Raw genomic sequence first — 25880 nt, forward strand, 5'->3', positions numbered from 1 at the left:
AGTTATATTGTTGCACTTGTGTCTGTGATTCCTTTCTGAAAGAGCTAATTATTGTTATTAAAACTGATGTTTAAAGTAAAAATATTTATATTGTAGTATCAGAAGTCAGATTTGTAGTAGACAGCATGACGCAGTTCTGGTTAATATTTGCTGTTTTAATTTACTTTGCGTATTTATATGTGGAAATGCATCTTTTATGTTTATTTAACAATACATATGAAGTCAAGTATTCAGAAGGAGGAAAGGGTCAAAATTAAGATGATCATAAACCTTACTTCCATCTCATTCTCTTATTACTCCCACATTGCCCTGCATGCTTGTGTTGGCTAGTGTGCATCTCTTTTTCCCCTTTAAAAGGCCTTAATTTTTCTTCTACACCTGATTTACAATTTAAATGTTGCTTTAAGACTACAGGAGGAGACATGTATCCTGTCTTTATTTTCAATGTTTTGAACAAAAGAAGCAAACTGCAATTAACCTTAGTGCCTGCACATGACATTCTCCATGAATGTTTTTGCCTTAATGGTAAATTGCTAGTCATAGCTGGAAAAATACAGGTTTTTTTACATGCACCATAATTATTAGCCCTGCCTCATAAGAATATTAAATTTTGTTTCATTTAAGGCTTTATAGGTGGGACATTATCTCACTATAATGTTTTCTGCTTCTAGTGGAACTGAAGTGTGAACCATTTGTCTCTAATTCCATTTTTTGAAATACTTTTCTTCAAAATTTTCAGCCTGTTGAGCTATTAAGATGACTCATTCCATATATTAGGGTTTTATCTTCCTGTTTTATTACTAAAAAAAACAACAAAAACACACCCCCACAAAAATTGCTTGGTCTCTTTCAAGAAGCCAAAAATAGGTTTTTACAACAGAGGGGTATGATCCAACCTAGGACTCAGCTCTGCAGCCTGAATTTATACCACTTTTCTGTATGTATGTATCATCATGTACTATTTTTTCAAGTAGCCTGCTGTGTTCAGTGCACTGGTGCAGAAGTCAGCATTTGAGATGATTGATTTCAGTCTCCTGTGATCACAGCTTGCCAAATAGCATTTGTTTAGGATGAAGTACTAGAAGAAATCAAAGTATGTGTTACATAAAATCAAATATTAAACTTCGATAATTGTCTAAAAGCTTAGATGACCAAGAATACCAAAGCACGTTAAGTGCATTTATGATGAAATAATTGTATACATTTTTCTGAAGTATACTGCATTATTTAATAAACACATTCTATTTGGAGAAAATGAAATTATTTCTGTGGTTAAATAGATTTTTTTAATGCTTTGAATTCCCTGCGAAACAATGTCCATTTTGAAAAGTCTGGACCAAGGAAGAAAAGCTAGTCTTGACATTTCAGCTAGGACTGTTCAGCATCTCAGCTCAGCTATGGAAAAACAGTCTGTGAAGGGAGAGAGCGAATGTCATTTGGCATCATACACTAGCTGATTTAAAATAGCTCTGTAGTCTACCAGTGATTCCTCTTTGCTTATCTCTGTCACTTGATCTTCTGAAGTAGAGACTAGTAATAAATTGTTATTCCCCATGCAGATCTATCTTAAAGGCTTCTGATACAGTTTTCGAAATAAAACTCTGCGGGCATTTTTTAACAAATGAAAGGAAGTATCTAATGCATGACTAGATTGTTCCACCAGAATATTCTCAGCACCTAACTTCGCTCCCTTTGTACAGGCAACCTCAGATGTAAGCAGAAAGCAAATCACAGTCTTTATGACTTGGTGTAGTGTTTTGTTGCCTGTGTTATTTTGGAGCAAGAGGGAGGTACTTAGCACCTTGCCAGCAGATGACCAAGGCAGACATCACAATGCAATTAAAATGTAGATTTCTATTTCATTTTTGTAGTTTCCTATTCTATTATGATCATTTTACAGATTTAGCATGCACAAAAAGCCAAAGAAGATAACAAACATGTGTTGCATGGATTTGGGTACAGATTACTATGAAATGGCCATCTATTGCATTTGAGTTTATTTTGGATTCATGTTCTTTACACAGTGGTGAATGTAGTGTGTGTAAGAATATCCAGAAGCAAGGATAAATCCTGCATTGGTCAGAAGGTTAGATTGTCACAGAATTGTCATGTTGACCAGGAGAGTGTGATTCAGATAAGTAGTTTGGAAACTATTGGCAGCTGAGTACTAGTGCCATGCTGCAGCTGACAGCCTCTTATACTTACTAAACATCCTCTGTCTTACAAATCTCTTGTAGTTCTTTTGCTCACCCTACTGCACTTACTTCTGTCCTCCTGAAATTCTCTTTTGTTATCTTTGCTCTTAGCACTAAAATGCCAAAGGCTGCCTTCAGGGCTGTATCTTGTTCCTGCACTGTTAGTTGTGCAAGTGTGTTTTGGAACTTCAGAATGTTTGCCTAAGTTATCTAGAGATCATTCAGCCACCCACAAATATTTTAGATCTACACTCTTCAAGCCACACTCTTTGCAGTCCTTGCACCTGTTTTTGCAACTTTGCTAATCTTTCACTTGTGTCATGTTGTCCTGTCCATTCTCTATTTCTTCAGATTGTAATTTCATTAGAAACTTTCCAGTAAGTAAGTCCCACTACTTTTGCCTTATTTTCTCATGTTCTTCATTCACCTTTCCTCTGTATCATTTGTCCTTCAGACATTTTTAGCTTTCGTAATCTGCTTGTCAATAATCTCTTCGCCCCTTTGCCTTTTCTTGGTGTGCCTCAGGATACTCCTCACTATATCGCCTCACTTGGTAAGAAGCAAAATGTAGTGTAATTTTTTGTGTAAGTCAAAACTCTGGAAAGTAGAATATTAAACATAGCATGTGGTTTGGCAGAAAGTAGTGTTTACCAAAAATGTATCTATTAAATGGAAGTTTGATTCAGAGGAGACTGAAAAGGGGGAGCACAACAGCAGGACAATTGAAGGAAGAATCTGCAAGATGAAGGTAAATCAAAAGCAAATTATGATCCTTGATTAGGAGAAGGATCTCTGAAATTAGCAAGAGGATCTATTCTGGAATAGAGTCCAGATAAATACAGTAGACCAAAAATAATAATTCTATGCTGTGTACCAAAAGAAACATCACTTAGGAAGTTTTGGGCCATTATATTATCTAACACATGTATGAACCTCTAAGCTAGACAGTAGTGTATTTTTAAAACATTTTTCATTTTGTTTTTTAAGTGAATACTAAAATTTGGGAGCTTCTCTGTATGAAGAAAATTTCTTCATCTGAAGGTTCTAAAGCTATATAGTTTTGGCCGAACTTCTGTTTAAATGTTTATCCATGCTGTTCAGTATTAGTGAAGGAGGTGATGGTTTAAAGTTGACAGCAGAAAAACTGAGGCAATGGGCATTACTGTCTTCTTAATAAAGTTCAACTAAGGAATGGGCATATCAATGAATTTGCAGAAAAAGGAGGAATATTTTTATTCTATGTTTTGCATAAGTGGTTTATAACACAACAGCCTGGTTTGGGGTGCTTTTGTTTACTTTTCATGGAGGGGCTGGATTTGAGAACCTGTGGAACTGAATGTCACCTGGCAGAAAAAGTTGCTTCTGATTCATGGTTTCCATTGAATGTGAGACTTCTGAAAGGACAAGAAGTGTCCAAAAAATTCTTGATGACATGCTTAACCTATAAAACAGGAGAAATACAGATTTAAGAAACAAATTCCTTGTCCATGGCCTGCTTACACTCAGCCTCAATTACACATAGTACCTCACTGCCTAAGTCTAGATTTTTAAAAAGGAAAAGCAGTCTGAAAAAAAATTTAAATGCATGTATCATTGCTTTCTTTAAATCAAATCTTTTCTTGAGGACCTTTAAATAGATTGAAAAATATTTTCAAAATAAATGGATTTCAAAGTTACTAAGTAGATAAGAAAAGAGTCATATGATTTGAATAACTTTCTTCATGAAACATGGCACTTTTTTTTTAAAAGTTGTAACTCTGCATCTTAAGTGTAGTAATTGCAAACAAGTTTATGGTGGTGGTTTTTAAATTTAGCATTTGTATTATGATCTTGTTCCAAATCAGTATTTTGACTGTTGTATTGTAGGATTTAAGCCATGATAATTATTCTTTTTGTCTTTTAAAGGCAATAATAAGTATTTGCTGTCAAATTTTACTCTAGTGTGAGTATGTTATATTTCCATTGCTTTCAGTACAGTTGCATACATAGAAATTCAGGTAAAACTATCACTATGGAATATTTATTGGTTTTTCACATAAGTTATCAAGAAATGGCAACTTTCTTGTATTTTAAGGTCTTTTGAATTTAAGAAAACAAGATTATAATTATTATTCTTTTTGTTTTTTCATTGCTTTTAATTTGAATTTTGTTTAACATACTGTTTCCATTTTGTGAGCTTTCCTATGCATGTGCAAAATGTTTCTCCTCAGGCCCCCTTGTAATTCCTGGTCCTATTTTTATGAACCATCGAGAACAGGCTCTAGCCAGAATCAGACTCTCTCCAGCACCGCTAAAGCATAAACGGGACAAGCACAAAGGTATTTGGTCTTCCTTATTGACTAGGGTGGAAATAAGCCCAGCCTCCCAGTCACTTCTTCCAGATGCTGCATCTGTCTTTTCAAGAACTGCTCAAAATGAGTTCTGCCTTTGCTTCCTGTTAGTATCTTGTTACCTGAGGAGAAAGAAAACACATTTAAATGTTGACCTTTCTTTAGAAGTGTAAATGTTCATTAGTCCACATCACCTTTGTTTTTCTTTCCCTTTTTTTTCGTGAAATACGCATTGCCTTTCTGTGTGTCTTCTCTCATTTCTAATGCTGTCTCATTCTTGAAGTTCTTTATTCTTACTGTAGGAAACTTTACATGTTACTGGTTCAAGACAGTTGCACTGCATTTGTGTTTTTTGTCCTTTGTGTCCTTTGGGGTGTTTACTTAAACGTATCAGTTCCAGGCTTGATAATTCTGGCATAAACCTTTTCATAGGTGTATTATCTTTCAACAAGCCCTTTTTAGGAGTGAAATATTTGAAATAGTGTAAACATTACTTTTTGCTAACTTTGAATGGGGAGAATACAAATCAAAATACACCTTTTTCTCTGCAATGTTCTTGAACTAAATGTTTTTTATAGAGTACAGGTATGGAGGTGTCTTGATATTTCAGACATTTTTGTATGTCTGGCAAGCCAATTCATTATATCTTCAGTTTCTAAGTGTGTCATTTTTTCAGATATAAATGACTTACATGTTTCTTAGAAAGTTGTAGTGTATTACTAACTGAACTTACAGAAGTTGAGCTGTCTCAAATCTGATCATAGTTTGTATATATCTGTGTATTGATGTGTCTGTACATACATTATTTATATATAGAAGATACATATGTAAAATGGAGGTTACAGACCTGGTCAAAGTAAGTATGAAGTTCCTAAAAGCGGTGAACCCAGAATGCTTCAACTCTTTTCTAAAGAATAGCTAAATACTAAGAGAGTTAGTATGGCATTTCAGTTGAATTAGTGGAAGTTACTGATTGTATTTGGCATGTATGCAAACAAACTGTGTATCAGTTTGAAGCCTTACAGGATAAAGTTTCAGTGTGTGGAGGTGATGGGTTTACTGAATTATGAACATACTGGATTGTGAAATCATCTTAGGTTTACTTTACAGAAATGAAAGCAAAATCTGATACTTTGAATCTGCATAACATTCAGTCTTTTTGGAAGGCATATTATCTGAGCTTTAAGTCTTGATAGATTTAGTAGAATAATCTATCATAATCTCACTGGAGAGATTGCCTGCTGAAAGAGAACATACTGAATTTAAGTGTTGTTACATGAGTGACAATTTGCTGGTAGCCATTATTCTTGAGCTGGATACTACTGCTAGTTGTTCTGCAAACCCTTGACTCCACAGGCAAAAGCATAAAGAAATATGCTTGTCCTGCCTACATCTGTGCTTTTTTGGCACGTTAGTCGTTGGAACTCATTTCAGATCAAGTATCTCCTTAAACGAGGTGTATTCATTAGTGTCAGTTTGAGGCGTATGTTGTCTCTTGGAGTAGTAAGAACAGTATAAAGGTCTGTGTTGTGCTGGAAGACTTTGGTCAGATGTGCCCTATAGAACTGAACATTTCTTCTTCTTTAAGGAAGGCTATATGGAAGGAAATACTCTGTTTATTTTAATTCTTTGTGTCTTATGGTAAACAGATAAGAAGGTTTTCAGGTAAACTTTTAGACCCTTCTCTGCCTCAGAAGACTGCCTTTCAAAAGACAGCCATAAATTTAACTAGGAACTAGAAATACCCCTTAACTTCTCAAAGAGATTCCAAGGGCAAAAGGAAAACTGGTGAAGTGGGTTGTTATCCAAGTAACAGGCAAGGTGAGAATTGTGAAAAAGATAATGTATATTTTTTTATCTTAGAAGGCATGCCTCTCTTCTTGAGGAAGAATGTAAGAGCAATAATAGAGCAGAGATAAAAGGACATTATCACATTGAAATAGCAAGTTCTTTTATTTTTTAACATAATGCTTTCCCAACTGTCCTACTTTTTTCAGATGTTTCTGCTATAGTAGTCTTCTTCACAGCAACCAGACCTTCAAGATCTTTGGCAAAAAATGTTTAGTTCGGCTAGTAGTACTGATAAGGCCAGTACTAAACTTGCTGGTTGCCACTTCTCTGCTTGCAGCTGCAGAACTTATCTTGATAATGATATTTAAAATGGAATGTGGACAGCTTCCTTAGGACTTCTTCAGACAATTATTGTCTAATATAAGAAGTGTATTTGATATGTACTTGTACATATTGTCAAACCATGGAGTCATGGAATAGTTTGGATTGGAAGGGACCTTAAAGATCATCCAGTCCCACCCCCCTAGACATGGATAGGGACACCTTGCATTAGATCAGATTGCTCAAAGCCCCATCCAGCTTGGCCTAGAATACTTCTGGGGGAGTGGCATCTTCGATTTGTCAGGACAGCATGTTGCAGTGCTTCATCACCCTCAGAGTAAAGAATTTTTTCATAATAATCTGCATGTCTGTCACTTGTGGAATTTGTCTATTTGGTTGTCCAGTTGAAAGCTCCTTCAGTTTCATTGAAACAGCAGGTTTTTTAGAAATCTTGCCATTGTCATTTAGTCTCTTCATATTTATAGGGTCTGCGTATCAAGATCATTGTTACTGCAAAAAACTGCATAATTAAGCATATCCTTCCTGTATTCTGTGTCTTTCACAATTTTTAATAGAAGGGATTAGGTATGACATTTTTGGTATTCATGGAGTAGTTTGGCACTAAGAAGAAAAATGAGCTTGTGCTTCATCCTTATTCTGTAATGAGGCAGTGAGTTTCCAGTCTACATCTCCAATCCCTGTGGATTCCCCTAACTGTGCATCTGAGTAAAAAGTGATGCCTAGAGAGGATACCTAGAACAGAGGCTAGACAGTGTTAAAGGAATAAAGTAGATATTTATTGAAAAGGCCTTCAAAGGATACGCCTTGGGCAGCACAAGAGCACAGCCGTGGCTTCACCCAAGATGGACCCAAGATAGACGCAAGATGGATGACCAGTCACAACTTTTATATGTTTTGGTCCATTTCCGTATTGGGGTTAATTGTCCAGTTACAGCTTCAGGTCATGAAGTCCCATCCTCCCAGATTACTCTCCTCAGTTGGCTCCTGTATATACATTTTGGGTCTGAAGCTGCAATGGTGTCCTTGGTTCTCAGGCTGGAAAAGGATTGTTTTGTCTAACTGAACTGTGAAGAGAACTTGTTAACACTTAATATGAAGTTCAGAGTTATATACTAATGCAGTACAGAATCTGGAAAATATGAAAATTAAAACCTAAGGCATCAAAAGGATTAATGAAAGTCTGTGAAATTTTCTCAACTGCAGAAATGAACTGAGTAGAAATAAAAATAAAGTAAGTTTCTTGACTCAGCTAAGATTCAGCAGTTTGAATGCCACCTTTTTCCTGTATTTGGAAGTAGTGGTAAATGTTCTAAGGAATATGAAACAAATACTCTCAAAACAATTAAGACTAGATGAAACTGAACCTGCATGGATGGAACAAGATATAGTTCAACCATTTTGCAAATACCAAGACAAAATTACTAGATGTTCAAGAAAACTTACTTGGAATTTACTTTTTAACTTTTTGGCCGTCTAAGATACCATATGAAGGGCAGAATAGTTTGAAGCATTCATTGAAGTGAAACAGCTGACAATGAAAAACCTACATCTGAGTTTATAATTAGAATGTGAGTTTATTATCACTTTATTCTACATGTTTTGCACTTGTGACTCTGCATATTGTGTTTCACCAATAAGCTTGAGTAAGCTCTGTAGCAACCTTTAAAGAATCCAACAGACTTATATTTTGTCATAGGATGGATGATTTTCACAACTGGAGTATATTCCTTTTCCCCCTGCACTGTAGCTATGAAATTGGTTACAGAAGATTCAGCTGCAGCCTGGGGTAGACAGCCAAGAAGATGCAGGCACAGGCTGATTAGTTCAAGTCATGTTGTATGTAAAATCTGTAAATTACGGCACTCAGGACATTCTGTGAGGGTTGGACATCACAGAGACTGACCAGTAACTTGACCAATATGCTTTATTTGGGTAATTGCTACTGAACAGATCCAAGATTTGTTGGCATGTGACATGGACTGAAGAGACAGTTAATGTAAGAATTTTTAATATGCAGTCATATTCCATTAATACTTTTCATCTGTGGGGTATTGAACATCTTTAGAAGTGCTTTTTCTCTCCTCCAAAGATGGGTGGTAAGAGAGAAATGGAATACCACCACCATATTGCTGTTGGAGAACACTAACAAAATGCTTTTCCTCTGGTCTGGGCCAAGCAAGGGTCCACCATATCTTTCTGTAACAATGCTGGGTTTGGGTTTTTTGCCAGAAGAAGTCTCATTTAAAGCTCATTATTTCACTTGCTATTGGGACTGAATGAGCTTTTCCTTTGTTCCTGGAAAGCAGTGGTTTTTGTGGCAGCAATATGAGCCAAGAGAACTTCTAAGCACATTTAATGGAGGAGGAAAATTGTCTTCAGAAGTTAAGAATTTTCTGAGTGGTAGTGGGGATTGGTTGGTTGTATTTGCAGTTCTCTCTTTTTCCTTCCCCAACTTTGAGATATTGGAGATGAAAACCCATCATTGTGAAGTTGTTCATGGAGCACACCCCTCTATATTGAGAGCAGAAAGTACTTTTCCTTGGAATTTTCTTCTCTCTCAGACAGATGAAGTCAAAGGTGCTGTTCAGTGGTACTCCATTTGGATAACACTGGAGGTACTATCTTGCTCTGCTTAAAGGTTCCAATGCATCCAACAAGAAGAGTCTCTGCTTCAGTAGGCTTTTTATGCTTCCCTTTCAGGAACAGTTATTTTGATATTACTTTTAATGAAATGAAAAAGTGCACAATTGTTTGAAGGAAAACAAATGTGTACCTCCCTATTTACAGATGTTCCCTGAGACATGCAAATAAGCTTTCAGTCACTTTTGACTCACATTTTTTAAAAAAACTTTGACTGCTCGAAAGTAATGGAAGGAAAGAGGATGACCCAATTTATTTGCAGCCTTATTTCTAAGTGTAACTTCTCCTAGCCAATGCTGCTCGAAAAATATGATATATATGATATATCTAGATATATCGGCCATGTAATGGAGTAGCAGGTAAACACTGTAGTCCAGAAATATTGCTTTAAAAGTAAGCAATGATATAGTGATACTCTATTTGGCTTTGTGTATTTTGATCAAAAGACATTTTTTTTTCTTAAACAAGTCTAGCTGTTTTAGTTGCAAAGGTTTTGTACTTAACCAGACATAAATTATCAAGTGCTTATGAAGTTCTGAAGATCCAAACAATTCAAAACTCTTGAGACAGTTACTAACCATGCAAAGAAGGCTGACAGGAATTCCATTTTCAGTTTAAAAATTTCACACTTGAGCAAAGTAAGATATGTATGAAAGACAGTTGATTCTATTCCTGCATTCTTAGATCCTTAGAGAAATTAGCTTTGGAAATTGAAAACACCAACTTTGTGAAACGTTATCCTTTAAAATAAACTTATTTCTCAGATACATAATAGCAGAACTTGTGAAGGTACTTGTCTCTGCATCTTGCACACTAATATTTAGTATTTCCTCAAGGGAAGTACTGTGTTATGCTTTCATTTACAACTTTGGAGAAAATGGGGCTATATCTAGAATCAGGTTTTATTTAATGGTAGTATCACATTTATCAGCTGAGAAAACAGGAATCCCCAACTTTTTATTAGTGGTTTTTAAGCCCTTTAGAGCAGGGTGTTTTTCTTACAGTGATGCAGACATGCACATGTGCCTCTAAGTTTCTGCAGATCACTTGAAACACTGCTGTTACATGACCAGAAGACACCCACTGCTGCAATTTGCTCATGTGACTGCACAGGTGATGTGGTTGCTGTATGCCCAGTGTGTTTCATTGGAAGTGTATGCAGCCAGGACACATTCTTACTGGACATGTGTATTTCTCACAGATGATTATTCAAGTGCATTTACACAGTGAGAGAGCTCATATTTTTCATTATTCAGCAGTGTCTGAGGGAGGAGGAGATACAGGGGCCATAGGCAGACTTCCAGAATACTCAGCTGCTTTTCTGCTCCTGTCTGAAAAACTTGTATGAAATTGGGAAGCCGTAAGCAGACTGCTTGCTGAATAAATAATTTTGGTGGCAGTATCAGCTGCTAGAAACACCTCCTGATTACTTTGGCACATAGAGTTCAATGCAAAAGTAGGCATAAAAAGTTGAAAGCATAAAAAATTTGAGAGGTTATTAAAACTTGACTAAAATACTTCGAGCTGCTTAAGGCAGAACTACAGGACTAAGAGGAAAACTGTAATTTTGAGGGGGTTGTTGTTCAACGATAATTCTGTCTCCTTATATTTGCTTTTGTTACCAATACAAAAAAAAAAAGCTGCACACAGACCTTCAGAAACACTTCTAATTTGTGTGTAGTCTGGTAGTACAAAACCTTAAAAATGCCATGGCAATTCTGAGAGACAAGTTCTTTTAACCACGTCTCCATTTCACACGTATCCAGCATGTAGTGCATGTTTCAAAGGGATCCTTTACCTATGCTTTTAAGCCTAATTCTTCTAAACCATTAGTACCTATACACACGGTTCTTTACAGATGTGAACTACATACAGATTCATGCAATTTCTATACTCAAGTCATCAGTAGAAAATAGCTTTATTCTTAGAACAGTAAGATTTTTAAAAACTGCTATATAATAAAAGTGTGAAATGACTTTACTGTATCAACAGTTTCTCTGCAATAAAAAGAAAAATTTGAGCAATATGTAGAAAAGTAGAATTATATTTCAAAAAATTTCTAAGTCTGTAATTACAATGCTTCACAGAGGGAATAATGAAGTCTTGAAGTTCAGACTTCCACTGATGATTATTCAGGAAAACATGTTGAAATTATAAGTATAGGTCTAAATTAACAATACCTTGAATTCTTTGAGAGGCAACTTGTTTCCCTGTATCAGTTTTGTAAATAGAGCAGTATTCAGACTTAGCACAGAGAGAGTGTGCAGTCTTCTATGCGCAGTTATTTCTCGCTTCATCTATTTCTGTCATTCCTCTATGCTAGATAGAGAGTGACTAAAGTTTAATAGATGATGGAAACATTCTAAGTTCTGGAGAAGATGGTAGCTTGCAAGAAATTTAGGAATAACACGTTGCACTTCTTTGCTTTTGTTCAATGTGAAGGCAGCTTGAATTTAGGAATCAATAATGCATTTCATATTTACTAAACACATACACGCTTACTAAAGGAAATCATAGAAATGTTGTCTAAAAGTGCATGGAAGCAGACAGGAAACAGACATGCTCTTGGTGAGCTGTCTGCATTGTTAGAAATGAGCTGTGTAAGTAATTGTCAGCTACTTAAAACATGGGCTCTGTGGCTGAATTGGAGGCAAGTAAACTCCTTAATGAGTAGTAACTGGAAAAGGTAGACTAGGTTATGCCTTGTTGAGGTTAACTGCAGTGTTGCCTACTTGCTAGTGCTACCTTACTGAAGAGTGAAAGTGATGGCTTTTAAGCAAAGCTTCTGAAGTTTGAATTTTCTGTTTCGGTGGTTCTTTTTGTCTGCTCCTTGGGAAGCTTCTACTTTAGAGGATATTTTCCAATGTGTTCCTTTATAGAACATTGTTTCAAAATAGAGTTTCTGTCATCTTCCACATCTGCTTTGATGCCACATTTTGAGCTCTTTTACTACTCTGTGAGTTCTCTCTTCTACCTTAAAAGTGGTGGAGTGGGGAGTTATTTACTGTTCTTATTCTATTCATTCTTCTAATATAACTTTATTAGAATGCATAGTACATAATGGTAAGTTTTGTTTATAGATGGAAGTGGAGAAAGAGGTGAGAAGGATGCCAGCAAAATCACAACGTATCCACCAGGAGCTGTCCGCTTTGACTGTGAGCTGCGAGCTGTACAAGTCAGTTGTGGATTTCACCATTCAGGTAAAAACAAATAAATCAATGTTAATTATAATAGAGATTTTTTTTAACGTTGTCATGTGTCTTCACTGCTTTGTGTTCAATTTTTAAAATGGATGTATGCAGGAGTGCTTAAAGTTGAAAACATGGCAGGGTCATTTTGTCAAATCTCAAAGAATCACACCATGTGCCTAAGAGCATTGTCCAAATGCTTCCTGAACTCTGTCAGGCTTCTGTGACCACTTCTGTGGAGCTTACTGCAATGTCCAGCTACCCTCTGGGTGAAGAGCCTTTTCCTAATATCCAGCCTAAACCTTCCCTGATATGTTTTATGCCATTTTATTACAGCATAAAGTAACATCACCACCCAAATCCTCACATCACCTCCCTAATTCCAGTAATGAAAGGCAACTCACTGTCCTTCAGCAGTGAAAAGGGCTATAAGTATCATATACTGAGTTACATCAGAGCTTGTAAGCAATTTTGGAGTCAATTTAAAACATATGCATGGCAGAGCTCTACTCCTGCATAGAGGTGCTAGTTGTTATGGGTTGTGGAATCTGATCTGGATCTCTTGGGAATCATAAACTGCTACTCAGAAGGGTAACTAGGACTGGTGCAGTATCATGTCATGTGTGTATGTCAGAAAGATATTTTGTTGTTTTTCAGTGGTTTTGATGGAGAATGGTGATGTTTACACATTTGGATATGGGCAGCATGGTCAACTTGGACACGGTGATGTTAATTCCAGGTAAGCTGGTAATCAAAGGATGTGATTGTGTATGCTGTACTGCTGCATAGGAAATGGTTATATTTCTGGTTCTCTGTCCTAGCAAGAGTGAAAATTCAAATATAGACCAAATAAAGTTGAAGAGCTCTTGTTCTACACTTAACTCCCTATAACCCCCTGAATACTGATGCAATAACAGTGCTCTTGTACTGCATAAGTAATTTCTTTAATGCATGAAAGCTTCTGTGCATAGTTACTAGCATTGCTTTAATAATAGTTTAAAAGACTTCTGTCTCTTTAATTCTCCCTGCATCTATGAGAATTACATTGAAGTCTCATTAAGATTTCATTATTTCTGTAAAATACTACATATGCGATAATTCAAGTAGTATGATATTCTAAACCTAGATAAACATGTTCCTGTTAAATCAGTGATAAGAGTTCACAGAATATTCACAGAATCACAGAATGTGGCAGGGACCTACAAGGACTGTGTCCAACTCTTAAGTGAATGGCCTGTGTGGGGATCAAACCCACAACCTTGGTGTTACTAGCACTGTGCTCTGACCAACTGAGCTAATATCAATTCAGTTATGATGAAGTCTCATTTGTTGCTCATCAGTTATCTCCCAAATGAAGTCCCTAAGCTTTGGTCTTAGCTGCATTTTGTAGTCACTTGTTTTGGGTGTTGTCAGAAGAGTGATGTGTGCTTTCTTTGTGGTCAATGGAAATAGAGAAATCAACAGAGCATGGAGAGGTATTTGACTAACCAGCCACTGCTTACAGGCTTTAGGTGTGGTGTGCTTAGTAGCTCTGTAAACCTGATCTCCATTGACTACAGTGAGAGCATAGATAATTAAATATAATGTCTTTAATGTGAAGCTTAATCTCGCCCTTAGTATCTCATGCTTAGAGTCACATCTTTTCATTGAAGTAAATAAAAAAACATTGTCCTGCCATAAAAGGAAATGTGGTTTAGGTCTTTGGACGTGTACATATGCCATATAATGCACAAAATGGGGGTTTCTGTAGTAGGAATCTTTGAGACTTTGTGTATGTCCAGTAATGCTCAGTATCCTTATGTAAAAGGCATACAGAACAGAGCATCCATGACCTGTCTTCAGTTCTTTCATTTCTCTTGTAGCAATCAGGTGAAAATTACTGACCATCTATCCTCCTAATCTCTTTGGAGACTTCAAAAACCTTTCTTTTGTCAAGTTCCTGAAGAAGTCTTCATCATCTTAAAACTTGCATTGGATTCACTAAGCCAAAGGGGGAGAGGGAAGAAAGAAAGTATACTGGAAATACTGCCTTGTATTGGCTGCTGTGCCTCATAGTCTCTGAACTGCTACCCCTACTCAGTTTGCATTAGACTGGTGAACACAATCTGGGTTTCTGTCTATGATAGAGTCATATTGCAGACAAGTACTTTGTTTTTTCTTCCTGGAAATTCTTGGGTATTTGTTCCAAGGAGCAATGTCTTAAACTAGCAATTCAAGTGGCTGTTAGAAAAAGGCCAGTTTCTTTCTTAAAGACTGAAGAGGTACATATAGCAGTGACATTTGTACTGGTAACTTAATTTTACCTATTTCTAACTTTGATTAAATCACTTGGCTTTTCAGAAGGCTTTGGAGATACCTGTTGTATTTGTCAGTATTTCAGGTGGTAAACCCTACATCTGTTACTTATTTAGATATAAACTGAATGAAGACCAGTAGTAGTTCCAAATGAGATCCTAAAGGAGAATATGAAAATTCTTGTGCTGAAGGACAGTGCTTGACCAGAAGTAGAATCTGAGGAGGTGCAAGTGACTTGGCACAGACCTTTGTATCATTCTACATCAGACCTAGAAAGTGTCAGAAAAAAGCCTTGAAGAAATTTGGAGTATGTCCTATGCATGAGAACTGGCTATAGTGCTATATTACTATTTAGCACCATCATTCAAATTATAATTTCTTCATTGATGTACTTCTTTTTCCAGCTTTAAGTAGAGATCTCTCCTCTGTCCTCACAGTAAGGGATTCAGAGAAGGAAACAGGGAATCCTTATGCAGAGTTCCACCTCAGTTGGGACGCAGTGGTGCTCAGATGGCCAGCTCCTGCCAGGTCAGTGGTATGTCAGTCATGCAGTGTGTCACATTGCCTGTATTGACCTCAGGAAGAGCATCATCTTCTGAATTCAGGAACTGATACTGTACTGTATTTCTGAGAGAGAAGAGAGAGGAGAAAAAAAGTAATATTTAGGCATCCTTTCAGAGACTATTGACTTGCAGTGTAAAGATTTAGCAGTGAGACTATATTTTTACAAGTCTTGAAAATGTTCAAGTATTTTAAATTCTGAACACCCGATCAGACATGCCTTTCTCCTTAATTAAGGGGATTCTAGACTCTTCTGTTAGAATATTGTAAACATCACAAATTCTTCACCTACATCAGTAGGAATGAGGTAGATTACATGCCCTATCAGTAAGCTGGAACCATTAAATTAGCCTGTGTAGGCTTTTTGTTGTAACATCCACAGTGGCAGATGTTGATAAGCTATTCACTACATGAAAGATTTGTCAGTCTGTGCTTATATTCTCCTCAAATTAGCTGCTGGTGAATAGAAACTCAGTGGAAGCAAGAAATTCTTTGCAGTATCTAGTCTTGGTGAAAAATAGCATGTATTGTGCTCAGGTAAGCAAAGGCATGTTTGTTGCTGATGCTTCCTTCAAGAAGCTGGAAGTTAAAACTCCAGGATCTTTCTGTTACTGTTCAAAATTTGTCTGCGTTTTTTTTTCTACAAATTCTTGACTTCAGCACTTCAGTAGCAAGTACATGACCTGACAGTCAAGCTCCAGAAATGGAATGACTGAAGTGATACAGTATGGATAGGATTTTCCTTCCAAAGGTTCAACAGTAACATAAACCAAAACTGATCAGACCTTCCATAGATGTTCAGTTATACTTGAAGATAAAGAATAAGACTATAGTCTTCTAGCAACTCCAGGGAAAAAAAAAAGGTGTTCCATTATCTGTTTGTTAGGACCATGTTTCTAGGTGTATTTTCTGATTATTTTACTCCAGTGGTGGAGTGCAGGTCATATTTACATGTTTTCACCACATTTCTTATAAAACAGAGTCACTTCTAAAATATAAAAATCTCCATTTTCTTTGTAATAAAGTTGTCCAACTCTGCTTGCAATGGACAGAAGTTTCTACTTATTTCCTCTTACCCACTACACAGTAACAGCTCCCAGTGAACCGTGTTTCCAGCACCAAGGTCAGCTGCCCCAAGTGACGTGTTTTGGGAGCTGGCAGGCAGCTGTTGTGTGCATAAGTACCATGGACAGCGATTGTTCGAACAGGTCATGCATGGTGAATTTTCAAAGACTACAACTGCTCTGAGAAATGCTTACCCTTTGGGATGGAAGAGGGTTTCCATGTGGACAGCCAGAATGCATCTGGACCTTCTTCAGGATCCTAAGTTAGCTGCATGTTCATCTCCTCAATTATTCAGTAATTGTTACTTTTTCCCAAAGGATCTCAGGTTACTTTCTCTATAGCTGAGGTTGTTCTTTTGTGATTGACCAAATATTCTGTGACTTTGACACCAGCATGTCTTTCCACTCCATCCCAGAAAATTAGTCCTTGCTTTCTTTGATTCAGATGGAGAAACTTTGGTTGTTAAAACTTTGTCCAGAGTCTCTCAGACTCTTCAGTGTCTATTCTGAGTTTTCCTGTGTTGAGTTTCAGGGGGATAGGGAAATACTCAGTAGTATCACAGGTTTTAAATACCATGTGCACTAGTCAAACTGTCTACTGTATTTTTTGAAGTCCCTCTTTCTTTTATGAAGTGAAAACTAATTTATTGCAATTCATGTTTATTTTATGATGTAGTTAAGTATCTTACAGTTTTTTTCTGTTCATTTCTAAATGAACCGATAGACTATAGCTGGCCATTCCAAAAGTTGGGTGATCTTAATGAAAAAGCTGTTTAAGTGGGTAATGTATTTCATCTCTCTGCATTAGTAGCTTATTTGATTTTGTTCTGCTGTTGCCAAGAGGCTATCAAACACTGCATTCATATAAAATTGCTGATAGATTCAATTGGAAGAACAGAAAGATAAATAGTTATGGCGATAATAGCTTTATTTTTAAGCATTAGAAGATTAAATATTCACTGCTTTTTTTTTAACAAAGATGTGATCGATAATTCCATGCCTACAGCTATCATAATTTTGAGTGCTTTTGGATTAGTTTCTGGTTACATTTTATTTATGTTTTGTTGCCTTTTTGAGTTTCCTTAAAGTTAATGAGAGACAAATGTAAAGATTTTTTGAAATTTCATCACTGGTGCTGCTAAACTATGCTCTGTATCTGTGTATAATCATAATTATGTCCAAATCCATGTGCCTATAGACCAAGATAAGTGCCTAAATTTGAGTGTCATGTTGTACATCCTCTACTTAATTTTCTTCTGCCCTTCAGTCCCTACATCTCCACTAGTCACCCACTGAAAGCTGCATTTACCACCAAATACTTCTTCTGTATACCTGTGTTCATCCTTCCTCAGGTCATCAACCTATCTTCATGCTACATTCCTCTGTTCCACATTTTCATATGTTTACATCTTCCTATCTACTCTTTTTCTGCTGAACATGATGCTTCACTTTCCTCATACTTTCTTGACTTCTATGCAATTCAGCCAAAACCAGAACTTTAACATGAACCATCTTTTAGCACATCAGCTGCTAAACAATCACTGGGTAACTATGGACTGGCCTTTTTTTATTCCAGTATAAAGCAACCTGTTCTTATTTTAGATTACTGTGCTTTTGAAAGGCTGTGTTTAAAAGTAAATTCACATAGTGCTGTCATCCTCTGTATAACTCTGAACCCAGTTTCCAACATAAAATTATGTGGGAATAACTTGTTCTTCAAATTCAGTATTTAACTCCACAGGAAATATTAAGTCTAGGTAGACATTCATTATAGGATTCAAAGTCTTGTAGGTTTCTATTATCTTTGTTGGTATTGAAATAAAAATTTTAGTGTCTCACACTTTTTATCTTTTGTGCTCTTTCTATTTCAAGTCTTCAGTTGATGTTTTCTTTCTTTGCATCTTGAACACCATGTCATTTTTTCCTCTTCATTTTTACTGAAATGGAAAGTTTGTTTTCTTATATCTGTCTATATTTGGGAGAGAAATGAATTAGACCTTTTCATATCTCTCTGGAAAAGAGTTTGTACAGGTCTATTCTTTATTGAGTCTGAGTTTCATGGGAGAGGAGCTGATGAAGAGAAGTAGACCTTTATTTCTTTTATAATTCCCTAGCCATTGATCTTGAGAGCGCTGTAGCAATATTGCTTCTGGTAACTGTACTGGCATATCAGCCGTATAAGGCTTTGATTGTTTCCAGGGTTTTTTTAAGTACCTAAGTAGAGTTCTCTGAACATATTTTACTGCTACATTTCATTGCAATATATTTTGTATTCATACAAAAATACACACATGTATATGTTATTGTATCTACACATCTGTAATTCTAGAATTATATATTAAATTAATAATTCTCATTCTCTGCTAATTTCTGAGTTTAACTGAAGAGAGGGTCCTTAATCTGTTTCCCTGTAACAGAAGGGCATAAACTTAACTATCTGGTGCAGTCTTTCAAACCTCTGTTGGTTTAATATGTAAGATGTTTCTTGGCTCTAACTTTCTGTAGTATGTGAATCTACTGAATATATTTCATGGCAATTGAAATACTTACAATATTAATGTATGTTTGAAATGCTGTGTGACCATGTATTGACATAGAATTAATTTATTTTTATCTAGGGGATGTCCCACTTTGGTGCAAGCATTACCAGGTCCTAGTACACAAGTTACTGCTGGGAGCAACCACACAGCTATTCTCTTAATGGATGGCCAGGTTTTCACATTTGGAAGTTTCTCAGTAAGGCAATGTTACTTGCTTATGGGAATAAGCTAGTAGTTCGTGTGTTGTTCAGAGACCTTTCAAGACTGCTTACACTTGTTCTTACAGAACTGTGCATGACTTCTGCATGTCTTCAGCACCTGCTGTGTTTTAAAATGTAGCCTTAAATATTGTTCTGGTTAGAAAAGCATAATGCCAGGAATTCTTGGGTTTTTTTATATTTTAATGAAGATGGTGATTTAAAACAGTGTTATTTTATAAGGTGCACCAGTTTTCTCAAACTCCTACTGTTTCAAGCTTGGTTCCAAGTAATTGTTGCCTATTCTATTACCTGTCTCCATTTGATAGAGAAAAATGTCCTGGGTTCTTCCATAGAAACAGCAATGAGTTGCAGAAGTTCTGCTTACACTTGAGGGGAGGGGTTATTGCTCAGTACAACACAGCTCAACTCCAGTAGTCTTCTTTCATTTTCACATGGTGTATATTTCCCTATGTCCATGTGGAATCCATTCCTATATTCACTAAACAAGCATTTAAACATTGTTTACTTCTCTCTGTGCCTCCCTGTGTTTGCAAAGATGCCCCTTGTAGCGTATAACTATTGAGTTATTTTTACATGCTTTAAAAACTACGTACTGCTAAACACAACAAAAGAGAAATTTCAACTTTTCAAATCTTTTTACCAAAAAAAAAAAATTAAAAAGTGAAGAGTGAAATTTTGGAAGTAGAAAGTCATATCCTGAATTAAAAGTGAGTAATATTTTGTTGTTTTTCACACTTTAAGCAAAAGCTTTGGTGTCTGTGTTCTTGTCAAAACTGAACACAGTTCAGTGGACATGTAAAGGTTTAAGCTTTGCTGTCTTGCAGTGAAACTTGGCCCCTGAAAAACCAAGTTCACCCTTGGAAATAGGGTATGTAAAAGCTTGTCAGTTGACTGACGCTTTTTTCCCCTTTCTCTAAAAGAAAAAAATAAGTTTAGGCCATATTTAGACCACTTGATTTTTGTGTCTGGTTTTAGTATTGTAGTACTGGACGGTTTGCTGAAAGCTTCATAAAGTCAAGACAAAATCAAAACAAAGCATGATACTTGAAAATATCTTCACCAAGTTTGCTTACTTATGTTGTTATGAAGAAAGATGAGTAATGTGCTGAACAGAAGACATTTGCTGTATATACATTTTCTATTTCTCTAATCATTTTGACTTCATTGACATGCAGTGCATTTTCTGTGCCTGAGGGAGGTAGATGTAGCATGAGCAGGTTTCTGGCAACAGTTTTCTACATACTTAGGTGCAGTATAAGTGTTGGTCCATCTCAGTAACTAGTTGTACATTGAGGTAAGGCCCTAGATCTCCAGATAAGTGTTCATGAGCATGTCCTTGCTGAGGCACTGTTTTTAGCTCAAGTTAGATATGCTAATCAATTTCTAGGTACTTTAAGAGGTATTTCCTCTATAAAACTTAGTCTGTATAAGTTCAGAATTGAATGAAACGTGGACTGTCTATCTGAATATATATGAATCTATTCCTTGTTTAGCACTGACATTAATCAGATATTAAACATTGTAGGAAAATAATGCTTTTATATTTTATTCTGAGTATGGAGAGGAGGGTTATCCATCATAGAGAGTTTGAGTTACTGTATTTAACAAAAACTTCACTCAAAAACCTATCAGAAAAGGGAGGAGTATATCTGTCAGCAACTTGTTCCTTGCAGTTAGATGTGTAACGCTTCACTTTGGAGCAGCCACTGTGTTTTGAAGGTAGCTTTGTGGTAAATTCTCTTCTAGCTTACCAGTTTTGTGTGATAGAACAATTGAAGTAATTTATCCATCTTTGAGACTGTTACTGTCAGTTACTGATTCTTACATTCTTTCTACAGAAAGGTCAGCTTGGCAGACCCATTCTGGATATGCCCTACTGGAATGCAAAACCAGCACCTATGCCTAACATAGGCTCCAAATATGGGCGCAAAGCTACGTGGATTGGAGCGAGTGGAGACCAGACTTTTCTCCGGATTGACGAAGCTCTCATTAATTCTCATGTGCTTGCTACATCAGAGATATTTGCAAGCAGGCATATAATAGGCAAGAACTCTTCTACATTATTTTAAATGCTTAGAGAAGTACTGGAGAAGAAAGGGGATTCAGTTGTGTAAACAATAGAGGAGCAACAAGTCAAAAACATGGATGGAGGGAATGAAAATATTTTTGCCTTCTAGTTTTACTGCATATTATGATCCTTTCTTTAGAAAGGTGTTTTTTATTAAAAATAATAATGCAAAAGTCTAACCTTCACTTGCATTTAAATCCTACCACCATTTATTTTTTTGCTGCAGCAATATATCTGTTCTTCCCTACTGTATAACATGGCATTTTCTAAGCATGAAGCATTAATGAGTGGTGTCTTCCTGTTTGCTCTTCTTGCTCCCTCATCTAGGTTTGGTACCAGCTTCAATATCAGAGCCTCCTCCTTTTAAATGCCTTCTGATAAACAAAGTAGATGGCAGTTGCAAAACATTCAATGATTCTGAGCAGGAAGACCTTCAAGGTTCTGGTGTGTGTCTGGATCCTGTCTATGATGTTATTTGGAGGCAAGTGTGGATTATAGCTATTAAAATAGTAATATATAAATCCTTTTTAAAATACTTTGCAAGGTTGGAGATTTGATTATACTTATTTTCCATGTAAATGTAAAACAATTTTTTTGTGGAGTTGTGTTTTTTTGTGGAGTTGTGTTTGTATGTGTGTTCAAAATGGTTTATCCCTCTGTACACCCCTTGTGTCCTTTTTGTTCATCCCAGGTTTTCCCATCAGCACCTGTGTGTCCATCAATCCCAAAAACCCTGACTCATGCCCCTGACCCCTCCCAGGTGACTTGTCCACCCTTCCCCTTTGTCTGGAGGCTTCTGCTGGGGTCACTGGGTGACTGGACAATGGCCTGGAGTCCCTCCCCTCCTCCCTCCTAAGTGGATACCCCGGGTGTCCTTCCCTCGGAGGGCCCCTCCCAGGTCTTCTCCCATTGCCTGATCGGGTTTCCCCGCCCACCCTATATCAGGGCCTGTTCGAGGCCCAGAGCTCACTCTCTTCTGGGACCTGTTCGAGTGCTGTTGGCCTCTGGGGCTCTCCTGGGAGTCACAATAAATCTTGGACCTATCCCCAGAAGAGTGTCACCTCCTTCCTTGCCAGTGGGATCAGCAGTGTCCTCGGACCCACGAAGGCACTCTCTAAAGCCCAGCTGGGTTCAGCAGGGAGTGCCTCTTGCTGCCCTATCGCTCCGAAAAGAGCTAGCTGGGGCTAGCAAGAGATCTGCTCTTGCGAAGGTGGGACAAGACGCGGCAATTTTTATTCTTCTGTAAATATTTTTCAGGTTTTTGGATAGTTTGTTCAAGTAAGCCCAAAACAAGCATCTTCTCTTGCCTCCATTTTTAATTTTTTTTTTTTTTTGCGTCATTCTCATTCGAGTCTCATAATATTTTGGGGGTTCAAATCTGTTTTGTTTCTTTACTCTCTTAAATCCCTTTCCTCTATCTATTTAACACTTGACTGTATAACTTCCTTGCCATATTCAGCTGCCATATGTGTGTGTCTTAAATTGTTGTTCTTCTATCAGGCATTAGTGTTTAAGACCACTAGAGAATGGGTGGAGCAATGGTATTCTTTTAAGTTCTGGGAGGTCAAAAGAAAGGCGTTCATTTAGATGGCACAGACATTCAGACGAATTGTATTTATTTCAGTCTTTGGAGTGTAGTCTTTGAGCAAGTGTAGATAATGAGCCTTTGTTCCAACATGGAATCATAACATCCAATTCTTCTATAATTCTTCTTCTATATGTTAGCTGGGATTTGGAGAGAAATCTGAACATCCATTTGAGTTCAAGAGCGTAATGATATTTAAATTGTTTGAACACAAAACAAGTTAGAGTGATGCAGGGAACCAGCTAGCTAACATTCATCTGGAAAAGATGGTATCTCATAGGATCCTGTCTTTAAAAGCTACTTGTATCTTACTTTGGATGTTTTCATCCAGAATTGAGATTCAAATACTTAACAGCCAATTAACATTGAAGCATGTGTTTGCCAGGCACGTTTCTGTATGACATTGGAAGTACCTTAGCTGGTTGTAATTGTGCATTTTGCACATCTGCAGGATTGTTTGAATCTCACTGGTACAGTTCTTACTTGAAGTATGCTGAGATTAGAAATAAGAGTAGCACCCATATCCCTTAGAGTTCTATATTTTCAGCATGTTTAAATCCACTGAAAGAGTCAATTCGTGAAATAAACCAGTTATCAATGGCCATGGCAATGCAGCAAGTTTCAGGGGAGGCATGGTAATGATACTCAACTTGAAGACAATAAAATGGTTATTCAGCTTGAGGAAGTACAAAGTCACATGTTAGATATTATGGGTAAACATGAATTGAGATATTTTACTGTCTTGTAGTATTTTGGGGACTGTAGAACTAAATCCAGAGTTTAAATACTTAACTGACGAGTGGATTTTCTGAGACTGTGCAGATTTATTTCTCTGTTATATCCATTCTTCTTCAATACAAAATACTAAATCAGTCTGAAGAAGAGACATGTTAATAAATATGCCTATGAGTAGTTAAATACTTGGCGTATTATGATTTCTGGACATTGTGATTCATGCCTATATAAGTGATGAATTCAGTTTCTTGTACAGAGACAACATTCTGATAATGTGCAGCTTAAACATTTCTTCAAAGGTTTGTGACTTAATCTCTTAGTGAAATTCAAGTGGATGTGGGATGTCACATGTGTGTATAAATTTGAGCATTGCTAATTTGTTAAATCCTGAATACATATGGTGCCCTTAAATATTTTTAGCTAAAACTATTTCTTTCTCCATTAGATTTTTAAAAGTGTACCAAGTGAAAATTCCTTTTATGCTTCTTCAGAACACTCCCATAGACTTATGTCTTCTTACTGTTTTTTCCTCTTGCGTAGTGGTTTCAAAGATTTCATCTTCTTTTTTCTATGTGTTAATCTATATTATAGAAAGTCTTGTATTCCCTTGTTTATGCTGCCCTTTTTTATAATCCCTTAAAAACTCATGAGGTGATGTTACCCATTTAAAAAAGCCCGAACAAAATACATTGGATTCCTCAGGACTTTTTTTCTCTTATTTGAAATTAAGCCTTTTAATTTTGCTCGGCATCTTTAAATTTTTTGAGCACATCTGCCATTCTGTTTAGTAGTTTTTTGCTAGTTACTTCACACTTCTTAATAGATAATACTGTTTAAACATTTGTTGGTTTTGAGAAATGTCGTAATATTTTCTAAAATTTCTGAACCCATAATATGACTTTTTGACTTAAGGTATAATAATGTTTTTGTATCTTTTCATTTGCTGGACTGTTAACCTAGTAAAGTTTTCATGTATTTGCAATAGTGATGCTCAGTTTCAAGAGTTGATACCAGCAGATCTACATTTTACATTAAATATCTTAAAAATGTAATTGTTGGTAATGGTCTGTATTTTTTGAGTAGATTAAAGGTTTTGTTCATTCTTTCTCTTGCTCTAGGTTTCGCCCAAATGCCAGGGAACTGTGGAGTTACAATGCAGTAGTTGCTGATTCCAGGCTTCCCTCAGCTCCAGATATGCAATCCCGGTGTAGTATTTTGAGTCCAGAACTTGCTCTGCCAACAGGTTCCAAAGCTCTAACCACCAGATCTCATGCAGCTTTGCATATTCTAGGTATACATTTATAGTTCATGAGTCAGAACCTTAGATGAAATAAAGGAACATAACTTAATGTATAAACAAATTGTAATCTAAAAACTTCCTGACTTTTTCAGTTGAAATTTTACTTTGTAGTCTTTCACCATTGCTCTTGACTTTTATAATTTGGCTGATGTAGTTATCTTCTGCCATCTTAATGATGTTAGAGGATTTTAGAGTTCTGGTGAAACTTGTTAGATACCTACATAATAAAATAAGAGACCTTCCTAGATGATATTCTTTGAAAGTCTGTGGAATAAAGTCAGTGCTTGTAACCTGGAATCTCAAAAAAAAGAACTCAAACCTAAAAAAAGTTATCTTCAAGAAGTTATTTTTATTTTAAAGTAAATGCAGTATATTAAATCTTGTCCATTTTGTATAATGAGTCACTAAGAGAAATATTATTTCCTTTTGTAGTTTCTTTGTAGTCTAAAGATGCAAAACTTAAGTGTTTTCATGTATAGTGTGTTCATGTATAAACTGGCAATATGCAACATAACCAGCTGCTTCAAAGCACAGCTTTGTAAGTTATTTTAACTCACTTGTCCAGTGATAAGTCATCTGTTCCTTGACCTGCTTACTTTATTGTGTGCTAGAGATGTGATAATTTTCAACTCGAACAGTACTATTTTGTGTCTGTATCGAAGTAAGGCATATTAAGTACTTATGTATATGATACAAAACACCTTTTGTGAAGACTTTATTATCTGCTCATGATTTGGTTCCTACTTCAACTTTTTTTGGGTAATATTTTAAGTGTAAAAAAGAAAAAAATGTTACTGGCAATTTATTTGCCATTGGAAAAGTTTCAAAGTAGGTTTAATCACATTTGTTTGTTATTCTGGATCATAAATGAAGTTTATGTTCTTTAGCAAGCCTTGAAATTCTGCAGCAATGACCCTTTTCCTAATCAAAAGTGTAGAGCTACTTGGTAGCATATGTGTGGTGTAGGGACAAAACAGTTAGATGGCTTTGATTTTCTTAACTAGTATTCATTTCCATTTTTATAA

The 25880-nt window shown here is 36.3% G+C and overlaps 1 protein-coding gene across 17 annotated transcripts in view; it reads left to right on the forward strand.

Annotated features, from left to right (window-relative positions):
• The window catches only part of MYCBP2 (MYC binding protein 2), a 173723-nt gene that overhangs the window by 57824 nt on the left and 90019 nt on the right, over nucleotides 1-25880 (forward strand). For 15 of the 17 annotated variants that reach the window (XM_054001515.1, XM_054001538.1, XM_054001546.1 and 12 more), the window contains 7 exons: nucleotides 4406-4513; nucleotides 12379-12498; nucleotides 13144-13225; nucleotides 19025-19142; nucleotides 21006-21210; nucleotides 21563-21716; nucleotides 24674-24846. In XM_054001515.1, coding sequence (XP_053857490.1) covers nucleotides 4406-4513; nucleotides 12379-12498; nucleotides 13144-13225; nucleotides 19025-19142; nucleotides 21006-21210; nucleotides 21563-21716; nucleotides 24674-24846 — 960 coding nt within the window. Of the gene's footprint in view, nucleotides 1-4405; nucleotides 4514-12378; nucleotides 12499-13143; nucleotides 13226-15185; nucleotides 15310-19024; nucleotides 19143-21005; nucleotides 21211-21562; nucleotides 21717-24673; nucleotides 24847-25880 lie in introns of those variants that run through there. The other 2 variants (XM_054001612.1, XM_054001567.1) reach the window with 2 other exon arrangements.

Source organism: Vidua macroura, chromosome 2 (genome assembly GCF_024509145.1).
Source record: "Vidua macroura isolate BioBank_ID:100142 chromosome 2, ASM2450914v1, whole genome shotgun sequence".
Taxonomy (NCBI): domain Eukaryota; kingdom Metazoa; phylum Chordata; class Aves; order Passeriformes; family Viduidae; genus Vidua; species Vidua macroura.